General features: G+C 46.3%; 1 protein-coding gene across 1 annotated transcript in view; it reads right to left on the bottom strand.

Moving 5' to 3' along the window:
* SLC6A11 (solute carrier family 6 member 11) overlaps positions 1-27065 on the bottom strand; it is a 726232-nt gene that overhangs the window by 83733 nt on the left and 615434 nt on the right. Inside the window, exons 9-10 of the mRNA XM_086938949.1 lie at positions 13746-13870; positions 11390-11502 (exon numbers count right to left, since the gene is read on the bottom strand). Of these exons, the coding sequence (XP_086795075.1) occupies positions 11390-11502; positions 13746-13870 (238 nt within the window). The remainder of the gene's footprint in view (positions 1-11389; positions 11503-13745; positions 13871-27065) is intronic.

Raw genomic sequence — 27065 nt, 5'->3', positions numbered from 1 at the left:
GGGGTAGGGGGGGGGTGGCGCCGCTTGCGATGATTCCTGCGATACAGCATTAGCCCCTGTGACCCACCTCCGGCCTCACCTAGTCTACGTGAGCCCTCTGACAGTGCCCTCCCCCTTCAGGGACCCCAGGATGCCATCCCAGAGCTGAGCTATCGGGAACTGCCGCAGGCCCGCTATTTCTTCCCGGCGGAGCGCCGTGCCTTCCGCCCCGGCCCAGTTGGTAAAGGATGCGAACCAGTGTTTTGGGGTGGGTGGTTCCCGCCGCTTCCAGTGTCGCGTAATCAGCCGTTTGGCCGTAACGAGGCCCAGATCCCAGAACCGTGCCTGCGTTTTGTTTAGCTTGGTTCTTTTATAGAGGCCGAGGATGCACGCCTCCCACGTGTCCGGCAGGCCCGGGCCCGTGCTGTGATTCAGGAGTGAGGTCACCTCCCCCCAGTACGTGGTCAGGGTTGGGCAGTGCCAAAGCATGTGCAGGATGTCTGCGCCTAACAGGTCACATCTGGGACAAACAGCAGTGTCGACTGCGAAGTATCTGTTTATTCTATCTGGCGTTAGGTATGCCTGGTGCAAGATGTATAGTTGGATGACACGGAAGCGGGAATTGCGGGGGATGTTCACGGGGCTAGCCAGTACTAGGTTCCACTCCTTGTCCGTCCAATCCCTCCCACGGTGCGCCGCCCATTTAGCCCTAATCTGCTGCGTGGGTTTTTGCGTGTGGATAAGAAGCGCCTGCGCCAACCAATGCGTGATGTGCGAGCCTCTGCCCATTACATGTAAATATTGGACCAGGTGGTGCATCGGCGGTTCATCCTGGATGTCACCCCAGGAGTCAGTGTATGCCCGCAGTACCGATGCATGGAGTAGGAACTGCCCGGCCGGGAGTCCTGTGGTGTCAGATAACTCCGCAAATGAGAGCAGGGCTCCGTCAGAGTACAGGTCACCCATGGTCTCTACTCCAGCCGCGACCCAGTGGTCCAGATTGCGCTGCGTAACCATCCCGCTCCTCCTGGGGGTGCCCAGCAGGGGGAGGGCAGGAGCATATGGCCTGGTATTGTGCGTCAGCTTCAGGCTGCGGAGAAAACATTTGCGGGCCACGGCCACATGCATGGGCAGGGGACGGGGTCCCTTGGTCAATGGGTGAAACAGGGCGCAGGTCTGGGGATGTGTCCACTGGTAGTCCGCAGTGGCCGTATCGTCCAGATGTGCATCGCTGAGCCAGTACGTCACCCATTGGAGCTGCGCGGCCAGGTAATACAGCTCCATGTTGGGGACAGCCAGTCCGCCCTCCGCGGTCGGGGAGTACAGTTTAGCCAGCGCCACTCGAGGTCGCCCCGTGTTCCAGATCAAGCCACGGAGCATTGATTCCAGATCGCGGAATATCCGCGTGGGGACATACGTGGGGATATTCGCGAAGTAGTATAGCAGCCTAGGGAGCGCTATCATTTTAGTAAGAGCGATGCGGCTGGGCACGTTCAGCGGAAGGGTTTTCCAGAAGGACATCTGGGCTCGCAGAGAAGAAATGGCGCGCACCAGGTTGCCCTCTAGTAAATCCTGTGGGTCTCTATAGATGTGCAGTCCTAGGTATTTAAACGTGGTCGGGTACCAAGCGAGCCTGGCCCCTCCAAGATGCACATCGCATTCCTCCTGATCACGGCTAAACGAGTATGCCCCGGACTTGGCCCAGTTGACCCTGAGGCCCGAGACCTCTGCGAAGTTCTGGAAGACGTCCGATAGCTCGGCTGGCACCGCGGTGAGGTCCCGCACATAAAGCAGCAGGTCGTCTGCGTAGAGTGAGACTATGTGCGTTCCGTCAGCCAATGGGATCCCCCATTCCGCTCCTCTGTCCCGTAGCAGAGCTGCTAGTGGTTCGATGGCTAAGGAGAAGAGGAGGGGGGACAGGGGGCAGCCTTGCCTGGTGCCTCTGCGCACCTCGATCTTCTCCGACAGCAGCCTTCCCGTCCTCACTCGGACACTGGGTCTCTGGTAGAGCAGACCGACCATGTCGGCAAATGCATCTCCCACCTCAAATCTGTCCAGCACGGCTCCCAGGTATGGCCACTCTACCGAATCGAAGGCCTTCTCCAGGTCCAGGACCAGGCACCCCGATCTAGGCCAATGCGTCAGAGCCGCTTCCTGAATCCGGAAGAGGCGGCGTAGATTACGAGACGTGCTCCGCGCCGGCATGAAGCCATTTTGATCGGCGTGTATCAGAGTAGGTGCCTCCAGGGCCAGGCGGCGGGCCAGGAGTGAGGTGAAAATTTTATAATCGGTATTTAGCATGGCCAACGGTCTGTAGGACCCCATGAGTGCGCCATCTCTGCCTGGCTTCAGCAGCGAGACCAAGTTTGCCTCGTTAAGCGAGTCTGGGAGTGCTGATTCTTCCATTGCTATATTGTACAACTTGAGCAACTCCGGAACCAGCGTGTCTGAACACGCCTTAAAAAATTCGGCGGGCAGTCCATCCGGGCCAGGTGATTTGCCGTTGGACAGTGCGAAGATGGCCTCGCGTATTTCGTCCGCGGAGAATGGCGCCCCCAGGGCGTCCTGTTGTGAGCCTATAAGGGAGGGCAGCGGGATGTCCGACAGGTATTCTGCTATGTAGGCCGCAGTTACTCTCAGTTGCGACTTGTATAGGGCCCGGTAGTGTCCCACAAACGCTTGGTGTATCCTATTTTGGGTGTACACTAGGTCTCCCTCAGCCGTGCGGATGACGGAGACCGGCTCCGTGCGTTCCTCCTGCCTGACTAACCAGGCCAATAGCCTGCCGGGCTTGTCACCGTGCTGGTGCACTCGCGCCGAATGGGCCGCAAAGTTGACGTGCCGCAGCCGTTCCAGTAGCGTTTCGTGCTCCGCCCGGGCCGCCTGCAGCCGGTCACCTGCACCCTCCACCGCCTCCTGCTCCCCGCCGAGTAGGTCCGCCTCCACCCTGCGCAAGTCCTCCTCCAACTTCCACCGTATGCTCCCCTGAGTGCTCAAGCAATGTCCCCGTACCACCACCTTGAATGCGTCCCACTCTACTCTCGGGGAGGATGCTGTATCTGAGTTATCTTCGAAGTATTGCGCTACGCTGGCCTGCAGGGAATCTCTAAAGGGGGCATCTAGCAGTAATGCAGGTTGCAGTCGCCACGTGGGGATTGGCGGGCGCGGGCGTTCCCAGGCCATGTGCAGTGTATGGGGGTTGTGGTCGGAGTGTGTCCTACCCAGGTATTGTGAGTCAGTGATATGGGGCAACATGTCCGCTGACACCATGTATCTGTCGAGGCGGACATGTAATGCATGTGCTCCCGAGAAGTACGAGTACACCCTAGTGTTCGGATTGTGCGCACGCCATGCATCTTTCAGACCCCACTGCGTCGCCCACTGTGTGAGTGCCCTCGTGGCCCCCTGGGGTGTCGCCTCTGGCCTCGGCGGGACCGAACGGTCCAGCACTGGGTCTAGTACCGCGTTATAGTCGCCCCCCAGGATCCATGGGACGCCGTGCCAGGGTGCTAATTTCCCTGAGATACGCGCCAGGAAGGTGCCCTGATCCGTGTTTGGAGCGTAAATGGACGCCAGGACCACTGGTTGCCCGTCTATGCGACCCTTCACCAGGACATACCTCCCCTCCGCATCTATGTGTACGTCCGACATTATGAAGGGGGTTCCCGGTTTTACCCATAGCAGCGCCCCGCGGGCGTACGAGGAGTATTCAGTGGCATACAGTTGTCCCCTCCATCTCCGCCTCAGCGCTGTCACCTCCGCCCCACTCAGGTGTGTTTCCTGCAATAGCGCGACCTGCACGTTCTGCCTCTTCAAGTAGGAGTAGATTTGGTACCTGCGCGCGGGTGTGTGCATACCTCTAATGTTCCACGTGCATATTTTTATGGCAGACATTGCAGCAATATACATTCCCCCCTGACCCTCCCAATAGCAGCGGCATCACCAAAGGCCCCAGCAGTGGCTCCCCCAGCTCTTCCGTTCCCACCCCCCACATTACACTCAGCAAAGTTTGGGAAAACATAAGGACAGGGAAAAAAAACAGTAAAGAACAACAACCAACAGCGGGCTAACCCCACTAAAATACCAAAAGGGCAGTGGCGGAATGGGCCACCGTCCATACTCTCAAGAGAGAGGAACATTCTCGCTTTGTTCAAGGGGCAGTGTGTGCTAAGCACAAGTTCGGCAGGATGTATGTATAGTCAGTTTTAGGGGAAGCAGGCCGCTTCCCTGAGCCATACAATACAGGACAATAGTGGCCGCCCACTGCGGTCCAATGCTCCAAATCGCCCATCCTGTATGCGACCAGGCGCAGATGCGCGCTAAAAGACCACCCCTTCAGCGCCCTCCCAGCTTACCACTAGTGCCATAAGGGCATTACTCACTGTTCCAGGTGTCCACAGTTCGATCAGCTGGCAGGGGGGGTGGGGGGGGGGGTGGGGGGTGGCCCCAGCAGTGGCGGGCGCCGATTGGGCACCATCGTCCAGGCGACCACTGCCAACCCCTCCCTCGTCATGGCAAGGCCAATGCAGACATCCCCCGTAGGGTCAGTGGATCAGGTCTGAGGTTTGCGGCGTGACGATGGGCAGTTCCATCGAGATCTGTGAGTTCGGGATCCCGTATATGGCCTCGTCGTCGTCGCTGGGTACCGGCTGTTGGCCGTCCTCCTGGGCCGTCTCATGGGAGGATGAGTTGCTTATTCGGGAGACCTTCTGCAGTGCATCGCGTTGTTCTCGGAGCATCTGGTCCAGTGTGGGGGAGAGTCCCGCCCCCTCCTCCGCGCGTTGGGACTGTTGGGTCCTGTGCCTGCGGCGTCGTCGTGGTGCTCGTGGCCTGGTCCTCGTCTCGCCTCCGCGAGAGTGTTTCGGTGCCGTGTCCGTGCCTCCGTCCAGCCACTCGTCGGCCTCCTCGGGTGTGTTGAAGAAGTAAGTGCTATCTCCCGCCACCACTCTCAGCTTGGCAGGGAATAGCAGGGAGTACTTGAGGCCCGCGGTGCGTAGTCTCCTCTTCACTGCCATGAAGTCGTGCCTCTGGCGCTGCACCTGGATGGTGTAGTCGGGGAAGAACATGATCGACGCGTTGTCAATGCGCACCTCGCCCAATCGCCGTGCCTCACGCAGCACCGTGTCTCTGTCCCTATGGTTCAGTATCCTGAAGAGCAGCGGCCTCGGGTTGGCGCCGGTGGTGTAGGGTCTCGTTGGCACCCGATGTGCGCGCTCCACGACGAAGTGCGGTGACAGCGAGCCTTCGGGCAAAAGTGTCCGTAGCCATTCTTCCACATGTTCGGCCGGGCGGTTCCCTTCCCATTTCTCCGGAACCCCCACAAGTCTAATGTTGTTGCGTCTCGCCCTCCCTTCCGCGTCCTCAGCCCTGTCCTCCAGGAACTCCACTCTGTTCAGGAGGTCCTGTACGTGTCTGTCAGTCTGGGTGACCTTGGGCTCGATCTCCTTCACTGCGCCTTCCAGGGTCTTGGTTCGGTCGGACAATTTCCTATGGTCATCACGCAGGAGGGTCAGGTCCACTGCGACCCCATCAATTTTGGACTCCAGGGAGGTTCTAGTTTGCTGGAGGGACTGCTCCATCCGTTCCACCGCTGCCAGCACGCTGTCAAGCCTCGCAGCCAGTTGCTCGGCGGCCATTTTGTGTACCCGCTTGTCCGTCTTCCCCTTCGGCGGGGCCCCTCCGGTCCCGGTGCGGGTCCGCACTCCCCCGGACATGTGCGGGTGGCGCCCGTCCTGCAGGGTCGGCCCCTGGCGCTGCTCCAGTGATGGTGTCCCCTGAAGCGCTGCGTTCCTGGGTTGGGGCCCCGCGAGTGCTGGCTAGTCCCTTTGGTTAGGCCGTCATTGTTGTCCCCTAGGGGGGGGGGTCCTCCAGCGGGCGGCCTTGCGCGGGGGCCTCGGCGCAGGCGGGGGGGGTCCTGTCCCCTCCTTCGCCCGTGCTCGTCCCTGGCGGTCCGCGGCCGCGCCGACTGCCCCCCGGAGCGCTAGCGGGTCGCGGCCCAGTCACTCCGCCCCAGTTGTAGTGGGGGCCGGGGGGGCCGGCACTGTGCGTGAGCCCGAGGGGTCCAGGCGTCGTGAACGGGTCCGACCACCGGTTCCGGCCCGGGTCACAGCCTCTCGTGTGCCTCGCCGACCTTCAGGCAGTGATTGTCCCCGTGGGGGGGCCCCGCAGGCGGGCCCGGCGTGAGGCACACCGTCACGTGTCTCCGCCTCAGGGGGGGGCGGTCAGCCTGTCTCCGGCAGTGGTGTGGCGTCCAGGCGAGGGGAGGGACGGTCTGCTGTGCTGCGGGTCTTGGGGCCGCAATGCCCGGGCTGTCGCTCCGCGTGGGCTCCTCTATGCTGGTGGGCGCAGGAGGGACTCACCGGGTGGCTCCGATGGCTGCACTGTGTCTCGGAGAGGGGCCCCCGCTGGTCGGGGCCGCCACGTCACCGGCGCCTCTCCGGGGCAGATCTCCACGCCTCGCCTGCCCCAGATGTGCCCCAGGTGTGCCCTCCGGAGGTCCAAGGAGCCCGCCAGCTCGCAGGGCAGCAGTCGCGCGACGGCCGCGATGTGGGGGCTGGGGGCCCACTTCCCGCTTGGTCCGGGCCCTCCGCTGGAGTCCTGCTGCGGGTCAAGGTGATCGCCGGGCCACCGGAGGTTGCTCACAGCGCGGCAGCAGCCGGCCAGGGGGCCACGGACAGTGTGGCGTGGCCTACCAGTTGGGGCCTGTGAGCTGGGCCCAAGCCTCGGACTCCCGCAGTTGCCCCGCCGGCCAGGTGTCAGCGGATCCCGCAGGAGGTCCGCAGGATAGGTCGGGGCCAGCCTCGTCGGAGCCCCGAAACAAAAGTCGGCCAGATTGCCGAGGAGAGCTCCGGGAGGGTCCGCCAGCAGTTTCGGGCGGCTAGGATTAAATTTGGCGGAGAAACGGCTCAGGGAAGGGGAGCTTGGCACGGAGCTCTACCCTAACGCGTCCTCCGGCATTGCGTGCTTAGCCACGCCCCCGTGATATTTATCACTAATGACTTGCAAAGTGGGCGTGCCAAGATGTTAGAGACTGGAAACAGTCGCTAACATCACTATCTCCTATGACCAACTTTTGGAGATATTCGCGCTAAGCGCGAATATCTCCAAAATCTAACACCTGCGCCTGAGCAGCTCTTAGCCATGTTATCCAATGGTAGGTGGATAACATGGCTAAGAGCATTAGCTCGATAATGCATGTATATGGCTGACTTTTCAGCGATATTCATGCATTTCGGCCGATTTTTATCGCTTAGGAGATAAACCTTGATAATAGCAAGGTTCCTAAGCGATAAAAATCGCCGCAGCTCGGCGATAAAAATATCGCCGCTAAACCAACATAGCGATAATTATCGCTAGTTGTTGGTAATATGCCCATCTTAAACAGCGTGGATATGTTACAATAAACTGTACGCTTGATCTAAGAAAAGCATTAAACCTTGTAAGAAAAATTCGAAGGAAAGTACTGTCACTTAAAAGCAAACTATCGTCTGCTCTCTGGATTTTGACGCTATCCCTTGAATTTGCTCCCTTCAAAAATAGTTCCTTTCCATATATGATCTGGAACTGCAGACTATAGAGTGAATCCAAACTTTCTTAAATGTTTAATTGCAATCCAATCCCTCCCTATATGTGAGATAGAGGGCCACATCACAAACGATTTTGACTGACGCTATTACATGTCCTTCAGGGTAAGTAAAGTGATGCTTAATGAAAGCACCTTTACTGTACTGTGGTAAAAACAGACTTGCGAAGGTGGTAATGTATGGCAAGAATAGTTGTGCAAATCTGTTGTGTTGTCTTTTGCTGTGCTAGTGATTCGATGTGTTGTTGTTTGTGCTGTTGTATTTTTGTGCTGTTTCATTATGTCCTAGTTGTGCTGCACTAAGGTATTTTTTGTAGCATTCTATTTTGATTGCTGATATGTTGTCCATTGCCATATTACGTTTTGGTGGTATTGGTATTTTACTTTCTATCCTGTTATTATGTTATACTGTGTTATACATTGACTTTATAGATATGAACAAATGCTGCTAAACTTCCAACCAAAAACGCCACATTCCATTAATATTCCAGTGACAGACAGCTACCACTTTAGCAGCATTGTACTGCTCATCCATCATTCAAAACACAAGGCAGCCCACAACAGTGGCAGAAATTGTGTCTAAATTAGCACCTCACGCGCTCACTTTACATGACAAGGCCCATAGACTTTTAGCTCCAAAACTCTTATCTTGATTGAGGGAAACATATATTCATTACATTGCACTGCTTCATATTAAACAGAGATGTGTGTCTCTTCCGAGGATAGCTAAATGTATACCCTGATATATTATGTGTGCATAGCACCTTTATTTATTGAACTAGTATTTACTATAGTGAAAGTCAAGATTCAATTAATTAATTCAGAATCATGTGGTGGGCCCAACTATCAAAGGCAAATGCAGATTATAGACCTTTACATGTAGTTTATAGTCTGAAGCAGAAGGTGCTTCTAATGATTGAAAACGTTATATAATTTTGCGTGCAAAGAATGCCAAACTAATATGAACTGAGCAATTCAATTACACACGTAGACTTTTCGAAATTTAACTCTAAGAGAAAATCCACAATGCTGCAAAAGTTTGACACCATCATTGCCAGTTATCATTTATCATACTTTATCCTCGTTTATGAAAATGTAGAACATATCTAAAACTTACAAATGTGCTGTTTGTAAAAAGGACACATGCAGATCAAATAATATATGTTTTAAACAATGTAATTTAGCTTGCATCTATTTATCTGGTTCAGAAAAAGACAAAACATTTGATCATCAAAATTTGAAATTCCCCAAGATATTTAATGGGCAGCTCTTCTAAATGCCGTATTGTCATGCCCGGTGTACTTAATGCAAAAAACTGGTTGCATGATTCTGCTGCTAAAATATTTCAGCTCTACTAGGTGAAGTACTAAGGCAATAAAGATCAAAATACTGAGTGAAATTTAAACACTAGTTGTTCAATTTTGTTTGAAAGAAAACCATCTTTCTTTTCCCTTCCTTTCCTTTTCCTTCTCCTTTTCCTTTTCCTTTTCCTTTCCCTCCTTCTTACCCTACCCTACCCTACCCACCCCCCTGCCCCCTAATCATTCCTTCGTGTAAGAAGAAAACTTAAAATTCAGATATAAAGTGAGGTGCCAGCTATGATGTTTAGCCTACTGCAGCTTCGGCATTCAACACAAAAACACTTGACCAATCCCATTATGATACTTCTTATGCTTTCGGCTCTAATCAGAAATTGGAAGTGATATGACGTATTAAGGTAATTAAATAAACTACATATATAAAGTAAGGCATCATTATGATGCCAGTCACTGTTTTGGAAATGGCCCCGCTGACATTGTTACAATGCAACCGCCATCACGGTGGTTGCAAAATGTATATTTAATATCGCAGCTTGTGCTGCGGGCTGCAGAACAAGCCACAATAGAAAATGTACACTTTTAAATGCCACATGGTGCAGGGATATTTAGGTGGTATAATAGGTGCTGCCAGGCCCCATAGTGGAGGGCCGGAGGGGAATGAGGCCCAGCTTTGGGCCCCTAAAGTCACTTCCACCTGAATTTTCACCCGGGTAAACAGACATGAAAGGGCAGGCGGAATGGAAAATTGTAATGCCTACCGCAGAGTCTGCCCAGGCACTGCCCCTATTGTAGGGATTACTGTCCCTATGATGGTCCGACGGGCTCCTTGAAAGTGTCAAACAGTCCCTACACCTGCTGCTTCCGACCGCACGCATTGTAATGCAGCGGTCAGACTGCAGCAACAGATATCGGTCTGATAGCATCCGACAAGTCATCAGTTGCAGTCCAACCGATATCAGGATGAGGGCCTAAGTATATAAAGAAAAAAACAAAGTTCAGTATAAAAATCCAGCAGCAGCATTACATAGGAAAGATTTCTGACTCGTGGAGGTGAAGTGGAAGAGAGATTCTCACATGAACAAATGTCTCTCTGGACTAATGAACCTGCTTGACAAATTTTGGGAGACAGGTACCTGATCATTCATGACACAGTGGATTACAGTGTCTGCTGTGTACTCCTTGCCTAACTGCTGTAACAAATCCATGTGTGAACGGTGCTGTACTGTTTTTATGAATGAATTGCAGTTTGTCTCTAATCTTGTTTTACTTTCTGTATTTAATAGTTTGACATTCAAATAAACCAATGAACTGCGAACCGGAAGAAGCCTAGTTGGGCACATTTTCAGGAATGATCTTGGCTTAATATTTAAACACAGGATCCTCCCTTTCCTGCAAATTGACTCTACCTAACGTTAATTGAGCTAGAGTGCCAACACCATTATTTTCTCTAGTAATAGGATGTGATATGTATAATGTATTTGATAAATTTTTACTATGGTATAGAATTACATGTATTTTTGATAAATCCAACGATAGGGCGATATGGAGGAACTGCATGAAAAGTGAAACATCCCATTTATTTGATGGCTGTTGCTGAACATATTAAGATGTTTGACTAATATGTTAAGAGTATATTTGGGTTATTACTAATTTACCCTTTCTCCTTTTCTCTCTGACACCATCTTATTGGCTCATATATCAATCCAATTTGCTTCCAAGGTGTAGGTGTGTTTGTCAATCACAGGCAAAGGAGAATGCATGCTGTCAACCTCAGAGGTACGTTTGGGGAACAAGAATCCCTTGCATTGAGCTTTATTGCTTGGGACACAAAGCCAACACTAAAGGTCCATTGTTTTGCTGTAGGTGTCTGAGACCACTGCTTGGTTCCCTTATATGTCTGATGTGGAGGTCATCGTGAGATAGAGGTGAAGGGCCATGGTGTATGGGTAATGATCCAACAACCTCACCTAGCTCACTTAACTATCTTCATAGTGGAGAAAATGTGATTGGTTGATTCTCTTTCGGAAAGGGCCAAATGAGTTGGGGCAGTGCAGACCTTGCCAGATGGAGATGGCTGGGGCTCTAGAGTGTATAGGGAACGGAATGAGCGGGGATGGTGAGAAACCTTTGGATGGTTTTTCAGAGTTGGTTCATGTTGGGATGAGCTTAAGAGTGGGGGGAAGATAGTTTAACTTTGTATTAGTGAGGCAGGCAGTATTACCTTATTTATGATGTAGTTTCAACTGTTCACTTGTCCTAATAAAGATTAATTTTGCTCTCTCATTTAATATGGTCTTTATGCCTGTCTTTGCCCGTATGACACGTAGGCCTCCATAACTTATATTTTCAATTGTGAATCACCACCCGTGCACCACTTACGACTTTTAACATGCATACCTCAGACTTGCCCCTCTAAAATGCTTTGTGAAAATGGAGCTCACTAAATTTAAAAAATAAGTGAGCAATAAATCTTTAGAAGGGTCAAGGAAACTAGTGTGTAAAGTCTTACCTGACTGTCCAATCCAAGGAAAATGAGCATCATGAAGAACAGGGCAGCCCACAGTGGAGCAAGTGGCATCATGGTCACTGCCTTTGGATAAGCAATGAATGCAAGCCCTGGTCCTAGAAAATAGGAAAACAAATACATGTAAGACTTGCAAAGCCTTGTCTGGTGAAAACAGAAGTATATGGTAAAATCTGGCAAATTTTTGTGGAAATCACAATAGTATCTAATGATGCGTGTACCATTGAGGTAGTACTTTCCACAGGATACGCAGACTAAATGCCACAAATGCAGATCTCTGTAAATGCTCACAGTAAACAGATGCCTCCATCATTGACGCAAACCATGTCCTGGACATCCACCAATCCCGCTTCTGAAGCAACCACCGCACCAAGACTGCACTACTTGCTGCCACCGCTGATATCCGCTCCCTCCTCGACCGAGGCGAAACTGCAGACCTCATCCTGCTGGGCCTCTTGGCTGTCTTCGATACTGTATCCCACTGCTCCCTAATCACAAGACTCCACAAGGCCGGCATCTGCAACAAAGCCCTGAACTGGATCGACTCCTTCCTTACTGGCCGAACACAGCGAGTCAGACTACCTTCTATCCTCTCAGAACCCACAGAGATCAGCTGCGGAGTGCCTCATGGCTTTTCCCTGAGTCCCACCCTCTTTAACATCTTCATGGCCCCTCTCGCTGTCATGGTCAGGAACCACCGACTCAACATTGTCTCCTATGTTGACGACACCCTGCTGATCCTCTCTCTCATCAACAAACCCACTGCCATCGGAATCAACTTCCACAGTGGGATGAAGGCTGTTACTACCTGGATGAACGATATTTGCCTCAAATTCAACTCAAACAAGACCGAAGTGCTCATCTTGGGACCCAACCCATCAGCTTGGAATAACTCCTAGTGGCCTGACACATTGGGAATCCCACCCACCCCCACGGACTAAGCACATAACCTCAGCATCATACTGGACTCCTCGCTCGTAATGAACTGCCATCCTCATCATGTTTCCACATGCTCTGCCTGCTTTGAAAGACATTCAGATGGATCCCTAAAGAATCCAGAAAAACTGTCACCCACGTACTCATCATCAGCAGACTAGATTACGGCAATGCACCCTACGCCGGCCTCACCCAGAAACTCTTCAGGAAACTACTGAATTTTCAAAACACCACAGACAGACTGGTTCTCAACATCCCCCTCTGCAGCCATATCACCGCACCCTTTGAAAACTCAGCTGACTCCAAGTCAACAAAATTATCACGTTCAAGCTCCTCACACATGTCTACTCAGCTCTCCACAATGCTGGACTAGCATATCTGAACCATCTTCTCTCATACCACGTACACGCCAGACATCTTCTCTCCACCCAACTCGCCCTGCTAGCTCCTTCCCTCTTCCCGTACCACTTGGCCACAGCATCCTTGTCCAAATAATGAGTTTCCCTTGCAGCGGCCTCATCATACTTCACTAGTTTACTTGTTATGGAGGCAAGCAGTTCTATATCTCCAGATACATAATAACATTGTTCAAGTGCGTGAGTATCATTCTCTAGGGTGACCAGCTGCTTCCTCCGTGTATTTAAGGCTCCCCACTATTTAGACATGCATTCCCCTCTAATAACCTTGCATGCCTTCTATAGCATGCAAGTGACAGTCAAGTGCAAGTCCGCGGACATGTGAGGTCACGTGGATTATTCTAGACTCCTCAAAGCAGAGTGCCACGCCTACCTGGCAGCCCACACCCAGGTTCAACAGAATGCTCCTAGCCCTGGCAAGACTGTAGCTTTAGTTAACACGGGGATCTCTAACCACAGTGTAGTCGATCTCACAAGGCAGTGATCTCCCATTTGGTAGATGTCTCTGCTCTTGCTCGTTAATTCCGGGCCCAGCAGAGAAGATATCAGTAACCACAGCAAGAGGGGATGTCTCTCTGCTTAGGTGGGATTGTTCAAAGATTGGATTAGTCTCTCGTGTCATTTATTTTTGTCGGATTATTAGCTGGACTGGCAGAGCCTCACCGTGTGGAGGTCATCCTGCAGACTCACTCTCTGGCACCACCAACCTCCCTGGGAAGTCTTTAAATGCTTGTTCTTGATATCCTGAGAGGCCAGTGCAGAAAGGGTGTACTTGGCCCAGTTTTCAGAGACATAGTAGAATGGAACCAGGGACATCAGAGACAAATGACCTAAAGCACCATGGCTAATTCCCAGTATCTTTTGACCTGTGACTTACTTCCCCTGAACAGTTGTGACAGATAGCCAAACTTTTTTAATATCATTTCAATGCCAGTCATTTTTAAATCAGAATGGTGCTCTAATGAATGATTCAATGTAGTTCAGCTTACCTGATTCTGCAACTTCAGCTATTGGTACTCCTTGTTCATAAGCCATGAACCCAAGGACAGAAAAGATGGCAAAACCAGCTACAAAACTTGTACCGCTGTTCAAACAACACAGCATAATGCAATCCCTGCAATAAAAAATTCAAGACAAAACGAGTACATGTTTAGTCGTCAAATACATCACTGTGTCTAACCACCTAATTATGCAGTAGTGCTTATAATTTACAATATTACCTGTGAGAACAAAACATCAGAGTGTAATCTTTCAAATCTTTTAAACTTTACTCTCAATACAGTCATGCGGATATCTACTAGAATTGCTTGGTGATTAAGAGTAATTATGAATCCGTGCCCTATCTCATTTGAGATTTTAAGTTTCACTTTTACAATATGATTTAACTTGTAATCCCTTGCCTGTCTTTATACTATCAACTGTCAAATAGATTCAATATTCCTGCTAAACAAATTTAGAACATAGACAGAAGAAGGTTGGTCTAAGCCCACCTCATTATTATGCAGAGCTAGCACTTTTTACCCACTGCCTCAAGAGACAAGGAGATCAGGAGCGACAGGAGAGATAGTAGGGTACCAAGCTATATTTATGGTGAATTAAGTGTTCCAATCCAAAGTCGTCCATCCATACCTTAGTTCATCACAATATCCTCTCTTGATATCACCAGCACTGGAATCTATCCTGACATTGTAAGAAGTTTTTCAAGCACTATCAAAAGAAGCGCTGAACATGTTACTTCATAAAAGATTTCAACACCAAGTTAGCAACCCATAAAACTGTTCTGCCAGTGATATTAGCATCCACCCAGTTGGAAGAAGGGCTGTAGTTGAGAGATGAAGAAGCCTAGAAGTGACAAGGGGCATTTTCAGAGTTATAATCTGCTAAAATACAGAACACTTCAGTTGAGAAAATCTACTTCTCTTGGGCCAAAATCATTGATTTGAAGGTTATGAAATGCTAATTTCAAGCTTACCTTCGGCAAGGGCTTATGAGCTGGCTGTTGAATTTATGATAAACCGAGTTTCGAGAATGTTTAGTTACATTGGCCTTGTCATAATATTTCAGGGGCTTTACCGGTTTGTGACAAGAAAACAGATGGTTTAAAGTTATGGACTGCTAAGTTAGTGGATATTCTGGTCCATTCAACTTATTGTTGGTTGAGCCACATACTAAGTTCTGGTATTTTGAGGATCAATCCCTCCTGACTGGGTTCTACAAATAATCTGTTGCAGGAGATAAAAATGATAGGCACGGTGTGCTAAGGAATGTGGTTTGAGTGCCATGACCAATACCCACTTTAGAGTCACAGATGACTGCTGTAGGAACAAATTAAATCCTCACCATCAACTGTTTCTTTGGAATGCTGAATTGCACACAGGAGGTTTACTGCACATGTTGAGGCTATATTCAGCAGTCTGGAGGACAGTTGCTGCTCATTTAACCCCTTAGTTGCTGGGCTTCCCACCCCAGTCCTGGTCCCTTTTATGGCTACTTGGGGTAGTTTGTGCTTACGCCTCCATAACTTTTTGTCCACATAAGGTATCCAGTGAAAATGTATGACCCTTTTTTCCAACATCCTGGGTGCTAGAAAAACGAATCATATGTGAGAAGCCCAGCTTACTTTACAATATTGTTGGTATTAATCACAGACAAATTAAATGCAGTAGCCAAAACACAAAGTGCAAAAATCTCTTCAAAAGCATGAAAAAATGCTTATAGAATAGTGTGAGAATACTAAGGGTGGCATTACAATGTCAGTCAGAGTTGCCTCCCACTCGCTGTGGATGCAGAACCGTCCAAACTCCGGTATGGTGGTAAACTTCTATTTTACAATGGGAACTTGTGTTGTGGTCCGAAACTGGCCGCAGACAAGCTTCCATTGTAAAATTGTAATTTTTGCACATCCCTGTACCATGTGGCAAGCACCTCACGGTTACTGTCACAAGGCACAGAGATGTGAAGAGGGGCACAATAGGTGCCCACCAGGGCCTCAAGCGGAGGGCCAGGGAAGAAGGGGGACCCTGCTAGGTGTCCCCAAAGTTACTCTCCAACAGTCCTTCCATGTCGGACAGGCCAACATGGAAACACTGTCGGAAACCAACATCATAATCCTGATGGCAGAAACACCATTCTTAAGGAACTATGAGTGTCTTCTGACTGGCCGAGGGGCCCCTTGAGCCTGTCAGAAGCCAATCAGTTTCCCCACCTGTTTACACTCCGACAGCTGACATTCTAATTAGGCAGTCAGAATGTAAACCTTCCATGTTGGTCAGAAAGCCTCCAATAAATAACCCTGTGCTTAACCCTCTAGTTGCTTTTAACTTAAAGGCAATGTGCAAAGTTTTTGTAAAGTTTGTAGGCAGCACTCAAACAGTAATCAAGTGAAAACACAACACAAGAAAAAATCCAAACCAATTTAGAAAAATCATAAATAATTTACTGAATAAATTGAAACCAAAATGACAGAAATCCAATGAGTACTAACCAGAGTTGTGGAATTTTTTAATTTCTGGTGAAAATAGCACCAGGAAGTGTGATGCACCTCTCACGGTCTTCTGGTAATGCTGGACCAAGTAAAAATCACCAGTTCAGGCTGACTACGTTGAAGCGTGGGTTAGATAAAGGGAACCGGTCATGACAGTGAATAGTTTACCTACTCACAGTCCAAGTCCATGTGAAGAGCCACAGCTTTGCATTGGTGGGTGCTGCGAGGAGACCATTGTGGGCGCAAATAGCAGGTTGCCTCTGGAGTTTATTGTTGGCGGGAGACAAAGGCACTCATTCACAGTCTCAAAGAGCCTCAAACAAGATTTGAGATGTTGTAGACTGTAAGGTGAATGGAGTACATTCTGAATGCAACCAAGGGTCAGGGCCCTGAATGGGCACATTTGGGGATCAGGACTCACTCCAGCAGAGGTCAGCAGCAGGGTCCAGTTGGGGCTGGTCAGTTGAACAGTTGCAGGGGAGGCCTTTTGTAAATTTGTGTCTCTCTATTTCAATCAGAAGCTCAGCCAACTTATTCTTGGAGTCACATCAGGGGATTCTGAGATCCTGGCAAGCTGATCAGTTTACCTTCGTCAGACATGGGGGTATTCACCTTCTGAATCTTCCACATGTCCAGAAGAGTTCTGAAGAGAGGTTCGGCTTTGAATGGAGAGCTATCCTTTCCAAATACCCAAACAGGCTCTGATCAGTTCTTTCGTTTTCAGCCAGATTTGGACCTAAACTGTGTAGGGTGAGAAAAACAAGGGAAGGGATGGTGTCAAGTTTTGGTGTATGTGCTGGAGGCAGGGTATTTTGAAGTGTAATCCGGGCACACAACAACTCCTCCCCTGCCTTCCTTTCAGAAAAACCCAACTTCTTCTACACTCAGGCCCCTTTTTGTCACCATGTCTAGGAGGAGTATACAATACACTACAGGAGAGCCATTACGGTCATGTGACACTGGATTCTGGGACAAAGGCCTATTCAGTTTAGGGAGAAAAATGCCACCTTTATAAAAGAGACATTTTCTGAATGATAACTTAAAATCCAATGTTGCTGTTAAAAAAAGATTTTAAATTACAATTCAAATGAGTGGACGACGTAAAGTACTACACAATCTGCTCTTATACTAAAATGATCACTTAATAAGTTAATCAAGGTAACCTAGTTAGTATATGGGAAACGCCTGAGGGAAAGATTGGCACAGCAGGGATGAGCTGGCATGAAAAAATCTAGGAAACATCTTCACAAAAGTCAGAAGATCGTCTGTTATATTCAGTGCTGCATTAGTGGTTGAAAAAAGAAAGGACTCCATTGTTGGAAGCAGTGTGCTGCTAACAGACAGAAAAATAATTTAATGATTGCCTAATTTAATTATTCCATGCTGATTTGAACTTGACTGGAGATCATCATTAGGTTGTTATCCCCATTGAAGCATTTCAAATGGATCTCCACACATCTATTTATCAGCTTGGAAATAAGAGAAATACCAGTCAAAGGTTGTTCAGAGCTAATAGGCATTCCTTCATTTCGTTTGGTAAGCACTAATCCTGAACTATTTTAAGGATTCTTGATGAATCCCTGTGACAAAGAAAAGTGAATCTGAAGAATCCTCTGGAGAATAATAAAGGAGCTAATTTCTTGGGAAACACACTGAGGAAGTACATGGTGAATTAAAATGAATGTTTATTTTTCATGATTCTGTTAAGCAATTATTTTGTGATAATGTTGCTGAAAAAGAACTTTTGATCCTACATAGCTTTTGAGGTGAGGAAAAAATTATTATTTCACATGGTAAAAGAGGGAATTTATTAAAATCCAAATCTTCTCTACAAAGAAGAAGGAAAACTCACATAGTTTTGGAGATACTGGTGATCCCCACTGAGGTTGGGAGAATGTATTCACCTGGCTAAAATCTGAACTACACCGGCATATTTGTGTACTTTCATACATTTCATGTTAATCTTATTACACAAAATTCCCACAGTTATGCCACGTCGCATAAAATACCACAAGTGCGTACACACAACAGAACAAGAATGGCTGTTGCTTGTAGTGCTTTCTCAAATTTGTAAATGCACTAAAAATTGATGCAAGGGCAGATTTAGTGCTAAAATACAGCAAGAAATGACACATTTGCATAGTTTGTGTAATTATGCATAATTTTACATAACCTTGCTGACATTTCACCGAATTACATGAAAGTATATTACACGTATTTCCCACAATCCTAATGGTTTTATTATGTTAAAGATCTTTTTCAGACATTTTTTTGGTAGGTCAATCTTCCTATATGGCTTGATTTGGCATTGAGGATATGCTTTTTATATTGGTGTTTTCCAGTACAACCTTGCATCTGGTCCTCTACAGGGTGGTTTTGGTTAAAAATTCATTGAAATCCCAGGGAAATTTCCAACCATTGTTCAGTACTTTGGAGTGTGAAATCATACATCTTTAGCTTCTTTGGCATTTTACATGTCCTAGTGCGATCATATCTATTATTCTTATTATGGTTTCATCGTAGTGAGCTGATATCTCATTGAGATCCTGCTCTATGCGGTGGGGTGTAATTCATATGCTACTTCCAAAGCTAAGATTGGATTATCAAAGTTCATTAGTTTTATGACCAAATATCATCTTCCCCTGTCCTGCCCAGCTAGTACAACTTTTGAAGAATGAAGAGACATGGAGATACAGAAGAGCTAATTCTAATCTACTAAGTTTGAAAATGACATCCAAAATGAAAAAAATTCTATTAGAGGACCCAGAGGTATGCATTTTGAATGTTTAAGTAAAAATAGGGTCAAAAAATCACTAAGTGCCAAGGATAGTCTAGAGAAGTGGTAAACCATGATCTAGGCATCATTTCAGGCAAACAGAGATGGAGCATGCATCGGGTGCCCAAAGTGGGATTGTTTGGGTCAAAGATTGTACCTTCTGACTTACTAAATCATATGGAATTCAAAATCCTCCAATGGGGTTCCTAAGCCTGTGTCCGAGGACGACGCATTGAAATTTGACACCTTTACTGCAAGACCCCTGTGATGGCTCTGGACATCTTGGAAGTCTAAAAATGTAATGAGTCCTAATATTTTTGGGTCCCTAGAGCACCTATTCTGGGTAAGCATGAATGCTCCCAGGACCTCAGGGATAGCACTCAGGGACCAGGACTCACTCAAGCAGAGGCCACAAGCAAGGTCCAGTCCATTCCCTGCTGGTACTATTCAACTGGTCACTTCATGAAAAAGCCTCTTGCAGCTTGTTGTATTCCTGTAGCCACACAGGAGGTCAGTCAACTGAATCCTGGTATATACTTCTTTGTCCTGCGTTCAAGACAGTCCTTCAGGATTCCTTTCAGGACCAGTCCTTCTCTGATCTTTAACAGATACAGAAAGTGTTCTGAGGAGTATGCCTTTGGTGAGACATTAATGGTATGAACTAGTCAGGGTACGGGGAGGACTTTTGGACACTCTTTAACCCTTGGGAAAAATGCTCCCAGAGTCAACCAAGCGTACTTTTTCAACAGTTCCTGTTTCTACTATTGAAAAAAATCCAACAGTGCCCCAGCCCTTACTCCCTTGTGCAGCGCTTTTGTGCCAAGCCTGAGGTGTGGTGCCAGAAATAGACAGTCACCCCCTCTGTGGTCACTCAAACTCAGTTCTGGGAGCAGCCACCCTCCCACTGCGTTTGGTGCCAGCCTGAGTAGGGGGTCAAAGTGTTGTTTCTCCAGTTCTCACCTCACATTTATAATGAAGGTGCTGGTCACTTTAAAAATGTATGAAGTTCTTGTGTCCACCCTACAGGTTTTCCTGCGAGGGCAGAAAAACACCTCCCCACACCCATGCCATTGTTTCTACTCTGGAGTTAGTTTTGAAACCTCATCCTAGGCCAAGAGCATGCTGGGCAGCTTCTTGAGAGCAAATGCAAATCCAAGAGCTTTAAACAGGGAAAAGGTAACTTCTAAAAGTTACTTTTCCTAAATATTATGAAAGTTCTTATCAATGAATTTGTCTTTTAATAAATATGAAAAATAGTCTTTGAATCACTATTCTAACAATTGTGTGCCAACATTGGCAGATTCAAGTTTAAAATGTGTAGTTTTGCCTGTTCTAAGATTCGGTTAAAGTCCTGCCAGCGAAAATAGCTTATGGGGTCCAGTCCCTGGAAGAACATACAATTTTTAATTCCACACATGTTCAACTTTTAAATATCAGGCACTCTACCTTATGGGCAACAAGGTATACTTAGGAGTGACTTATTAATATTTAGAAGCAGAGTTTTCCACCTGTCAAAAAGCTTTATTTTGTAATAGCAGACAACCGATTAGCTAGAATTCATGTATAAATCTTCGAGTCTGCGTTAATTAAAGAAATCAGATGGTATGAACCACATAATGTGGGATCTTTCTCTTTTTTAGGGAAAGTGGCAATGTTGGTCTCACCCCAAGATTCCAGAGCCTGACCAGAGTCTTCAAAAGAATTGAAAAGATCCCTAAGGATCAGAGCAAGAATATGAATGAAGGTAGCATAAACTTCTACCGTTATCTGTTAGGGCCCATGGCCTTACCTGTAGCTAGGGTACCAATTGCAGCTTCCACTTCCAATATCGTTATTGGGGACTTCAGCCCCAACTTTTCTTCCATAGTTGATGTTAAAAATACTGCCCAGTGAACTGAAATTTTTTCTCAGTACATGAAACAGTCTGCTGATAAAGGGTTTGATAGAACCACCCAAAAACGTACCTAAAGGCGGCTTCCAACCAACCCTTCTCATCCATGATCCTCTGAAAAAGATTAGTAGTTGACTTTTCCTTTTTTCTAAATGCAAGAGTCAACCCCATATCCTTGCTATTTTTGAAGTTGAACAACTGCCTGAGCCAATCATTTTTACCCACTCTGTACAGAATCTGCTTTCTGAGTGTTGTCCATAACACCATAGATCTCTCAAGCATAATCTCAGACCGTGGCCTGTCCCCAGAAATAATACTATCACTCAGATTGGACTCTAACCAACCAAGTGTCTGCAGTGCCTTGACTTACACTGTTATAGCCGCTTTCGCTGATGGGCCGAGATCTGCAACGTCTGACTATGGCACGAAGCCTTACAAGCATCCCAACCACCGAAGGTTGTCATAAAGTCTAAATAACCTGCATCCAATAAAAGCTTACACTCAATCAATCACTCAATCAATCAGGATTTATAAAGTGGGCCTATCACCCATGAGGGTCTCAAGGGGCTGGAGTTGCTTGCTGCTCCGTGGAGAAAGCAATGAAAAATTAGGAAAAACCAGAAATAAGCACTCAGAAAATGTGGACAAGGAAGGAGAAAGCAGTACAAAACAAGGCAAAACCAGGAGAAAGCACTCAGAAAAACAGGGCCAAAGCAGAGCGGTGCAGCAGCACGGGAGAACTGGGCCTAAGGCCTGCTCAATGGGGTCATGCTTCGGCCTCCATTAATTAGGTCCTGGGAGGAGGGAGGGGCATTGGGAGCTAGTGACTCACTCAAAGGTCCAAAACCGAACCCCGGTGCTTGGATGATCCCAGAAGATTTCATAAACAGGGATAATGAATTATGATCAGAGATGATCCAGGGATGAAGTAACACCTTAGAACCTGATGGGAAACATCCTTCACAACGCGGTTATTACACCGCAATGCTGTTACATCGCGGTCGTTACAACGACCGCATGTAACAACGCTATACCATTACAACGCAAGTCTTTACATCGACTTGCGCTAGATGGCGTGCCAACATTAAAAAATGGTGTCGTTTACTATCCCAACACCTTCCCTACTGATAAGTGGACTGGAGTTGGAATAGTAAATTACCCTTTTTTAATGTTAGCACGCCACCTAGCGCAAGTCGATGTAAAGACTTGCGTTGTAAAGGCCTAGCGTGGTAACATGCAGTCGTTGTAAAGACTGCGACCTAACAGAACGCGTTGTAATAACATGCGTTGTTACGTCATACATCCGAACCTGACACCATCATACTGCTATTTAAGAACATGTCAATCCATGAAAGAGATTTATGTGGGGCTGAATCGTACATAAATGCTAGTTCCTTGGGCAGTTTAAGGTGCCATAGGTCTACCAGGGCATATGAAAAAATGAGCTGATGTAAAACCCTCCTAAGTATAGATTTGCACTAATGAATCATGCTGGAGCCGGTTGATCCCAGAGGCCGAGTCTGAAATGAAGAATTCCTAAGGGGGCATAATGCCACATTGAAATGACCACAAACAATACAAGGTGGTGTCCATGGATGGAGCTCATTTAACAATAACTCTAAAGCCCCAGATCATCCATATTCGGGCCATAGACTACAAAGATGGTCAGACACATCTGGTCCTTCTGGATCATCACCAGGAGCCAACGCCCTTCATATCGGTCATCTGACACTTAGTCAAATACTATCCTGAACCAATAAAATGACCCTCCCTCGTATACAGTGACTTAATCCCATTGATGTTCCACACAGAATGTGCAGTTGCTGGCCCGGGTCCCTATTGTTGCCAGCTGCCATGGATACAGCTAACATTCTACGTACTGTCCCTCGAACATACTGCTAGTTGAAAGCTCAACTCATAGACAAATTGCCTATTCATTGAGGGGTCCCATTTGTGCCAAGTACTGATTATTGAGCACCACATTAGTCCGAAGTGGAGACAGTTGGCCTTGATGATATTTGCAGGAAGGAAGTCCAAGAAGTAATTGGGGAGGTGAGAGATCCCCATTTACTAAGAGAAAGGAGAGAAAGCAAAAAGGAAAGGGAGAAATTCAAAAGCTCGACCAAGAGTTCTTTAAGAGGGAGCATAACATCTAAATTCGGACCATAATATCCTACTATTGTATATTTATGTGAATTATATTTTACTTTTGCTATGACCCATTTCCCTTTTTTATCAGCTCTTGAGTCTAACAACAAAATCTCGAGATTCGATTTAATCAATATAGCTACCCCTTTGTTTGAGGTTTGCTGCGAAGTGGTTATCACATGTTGAATTCATTTTTTTTTTGCACACATATCTCTTAACTCTTGTTCCGTGGAATGTGTCTCTTGTAAAATAAAAATGTGTTCAGGTGCATCTTTTAGATATTGGAGTATCCTCTCTCTCCTGCGTTTGACCCTTAAACCATTTACATTCCATGTCATAATCTTGATATTAGCCGACAAAGCTATTCTGTCCTGCGACATTTTATATTTATATTTACTAAGTACGAACGACTAAGTATCTTATTTGGCGATTTGGACCCTGTGATTTTTGCAGGGGACTTTAATTTAGTACTTGATCCACAATTGGATAAATCATAAAAACTTAAGCTCTCCCATAACCCCAAAACTAGATCATTATTATTAAACGCAATCAACCAGTTCGGTTGGATTGATATATGGAGGAAGAACTCAGGGACAAAAAGAGAATTCACTTTTCACAATAAGAAATTGCGACATAGATCTAGATTAGATTTCTTCTTAATTGCACAACAGCTATGTGAACAGGTGGAGGAGGTAAAACATTTAGGAGCGCATATCTCAGACCATTCTGCTGTCTCTATAGTTCTTAGGCTGTCTGGTTTACAGTGCGTCAAAAGATGGACTATAGATAGGAGCATTCTTTTGGAGGAAGAGGTAACAGAGAAGCTGCTTGTTGAATCAGATGAGTTTTTCAAAGTTAATATGGGTACAGCCACACTACCTGTTGTTTGGGACACATATAAAGCTTTTTTGAGAGGGCGATTACTGGCAGCTCAATTCACGAAACATAAAGCATACATGGCGCAGATTTCGCAGATTGAGTCTAAAATTAAGATTTTAGAACGGGATTTATTAGACCCTATTGCAGCAGCAGGAGCTAATATTAAAGAAGATTTGATAGCTTGTAAATTCCAACTGGAGGAGGTATTAGATGAATGACTGAGGAAAAGATGGCAGGCTAGTTCTCTGGCCCATTTTGAATACAGCGAAGCTAGCTGTAAGCTCTTAGCCTGGAAGACAAACAAAAACCAGAAGAGGAATACTATTAAAGGGGTTCAGTTGTCTAATACTGATGTAATTTCAGAGAACAGGACCGATATTGAACAGGCTTTTTTCCAACACTTTGAAAAAGTATATAAAGAGGATTTAGTTCAGCACCAAGAATCAATTCAGATATGGCTTAATCAATATCAGGTTCGCAGTTTAGATGATCAGACATCTGAGAATTTAAATAGAGGAATTAGTTTGACTGAAATAGCTATGGCAATAGACTCAGCTAAAAGAAGCAAGGTTCCGGGTCCGGATGGACTGCCTTCTGAGATCTACAAAAGTTTAGCTCCGGTAATTACACCAGTTCTTCAGAAGCTCTTTACATTTATATTTGAGGGAGGCGGTAAAGTCCCTTCTTCTTGGAACAAAGCTATAGTAGTTCTTATCCATAAACCATTGAAGCCGTTATCACAGTGTGATTCATATTGACCAATCTCTCTGCTCAATTCAGACTATAAGCTTATGGCAAAAATATTGGCAGGGAGACTGAATGGGGTAGCTGGTAGTCTTTTACATCTTGATTAAAAGGGATTCATTAGAGGACACTCTATACAAGACCTCACACAAACTTTAGTTGGTGCAATCGATGTTGCTTCTCTTCACAAAACTCCACTGGCGGTTATTACATTAGATGCCACTAAGGCTTTTGACCGCGTAAATTGGAAATTTCTTGCTAAAGTACTAGAAAGAACTAATTTGGGTAGGAAATTTTGTGGTTCAATAGCTGCATTCTACCAGGCTCCATCAGCCAGATTATTAATAAATGGTAGTTTATCTTCACCGATAAAAATCAAAAGAGGCACAAGACAGGGGTGTCCGCTTTCACCCCTGCTTTTCGATCTTTACATCGAATCATTCGCTGAAAATATTAGACAAGACCAGCATATCATACCATTTAAATATAATAATTGGGAGAAAAAAGTCTCCTTATATGCGGATGATTTGATGTTATATACATCAGACCCCACCAAGGCAATTCCTCTTATCTATAGCACAGCAGAGCAGTTCGGCAAAATCTCTGGGTACCAAATTAATCAGTCTAAATCAGAATGCATGTGCTGGAACATACCATCTCTATCTCCAATTCCAATTTTAAAACATGAAATTAGATATTTGGGAGTCCAAATTACGCAGGATATTCAGCAATTAGCTGAGAAAAATTTTGTTAAAATCGAGAGGGAAATTACAGAATCTTTAAAAAGTTGGTCACTTCTTCCTTTGACCTTAATTGGAAGAGTGAACATTGTTAAAATGATGCTGCTACCTAAATTAATTTTCATCTTTCAAAACATTCCACTCGCTTTTAAGGAATCCAGATTAAGTAAGATTCAAGCTAAATGGAACTCATTTATTTGGGCTTCTAAAGGCATCAGAATTGCATGGAAGAAGCTTCGTAGAAGGAAAGCTAAAGGAGGGCTATGCGCCCCAGATCTAAGAATATATGCCTGGACTCTACTAGTTAAGGCAGGAATAAGGCTATTTGATTCTCCATCAGGGACTGAAACAGATTTTATGTTTCAAACTATGTTACCTGAGATCCAGGGGGGCACACAGGGATTTTTGTTTAAATTTGGAGATTCGCGTTTTTTTAAGAAAGTGCGCTTAAAGGTTCTTAGAGACATGGCGTAAGTGTGGGCCAGATAAGATGGGTGCTAAACATCTCATATTATTCCGCGATGGCTCCAATTTGGGACTCACCAGGGTCTCCTGAATGGGCCAAAGACTCATTATCCATCCCACTTCGGACAGCAAATATCAATTCTTGGGGCCAAGTAATGCCGGAAGGGGTTCTTTTGATCTGGGAGGAGATCTCAAATCTCACGCATAACAATTTATCTAAATTCAAATATCTACAAATCAGAAGTTGGGCCCAGGCTATGACAGTGGACATTGGAGCTACTTCAACTCTGGAGAAACTCCTATTGAGGAAAACAAGGAAAATAACAACATCTGTTTTTTATTGGACAATTATGGAAAGAGAAGATGGAGAGTTTGGTCTCCCGGTACAACTTTGGAGGGATCAAGTTCCGGATGGCGACTTGAAAAATCTATGGCAAGTATCTTTTGATTTATTACATGTTACAGTATCACCTGCCAATTTAAAGCAAAATCACTTGTTTTCTCTCCATAGAGGGCATTGGTCTCCAGCCAAGTTGGCAACATTTTCTAAGGGGCCCATTCCTTGCTGGCCAAAGTGTAACCAGAAAAAGGCAGATGACCTCCATATGTTTTTGACGTGCCCTGTACTAATGAATTTTTGGTCTGAAATAGCAGAAGGTATGAAAGCGCTCTTCAATTTTGATATACAGGTTAGTGTATCATTAGTTTTTTTGGAATTGTTTCTAATTATGAGGAAGTTCCTCAAGATATTAATAAGTTATCTCTTTATCTAATCATTTTGGCTCGAAGAGAAATATGCAAACTGTGGATGAGTGCTACAGCACCACTATATTTAGATTGGATCAGAGCAATCAGGTACACACTTAAATTGGATGAGGTAGCTTGGAAGAAAAAGAAGCATTTTTGGATTCCATGTATTAACTGGTTGGATAGTCTATGAACGGCTTTGTCCAATGATTATGCCTTTTGTATAATGAATCACCCTCAGATCAGTTCAAGGGTCTGGAAAGTTGGAAGAACTGAGCTGAATATACATTTGTAGTACCGTGAGGTACACATAGGGTGTCAAAAGAGCATCCAAAAGGATCTTCAGTGTTTAAGAAGGAATCCCCCTGTTACAATTACAGGGGTGGTTGGAACAACAAACTCTGAAAAATTTCCTTGTTGGCGTATGAGGACTAA

The sequence above is a fragment of the Lissotriton vulgaris genome, chromosome 9 (genome assembly GCF_964263255.1).
Source record: "Lissotriton vulgaris chromosome 9, aLisVul1.2, whole genome shotgun sequence".
Lineage (NCBI taxonomy): Eukaryota > Metazoa > Chordata > Amphibia > Caudata > Salamandridae > Lissotriton > Lissotriton vulgaris.
Note: the sequence above shows the minus strand (reverse complement) of the source record. Positions and strands in the feature narration are given on the sequence as shown.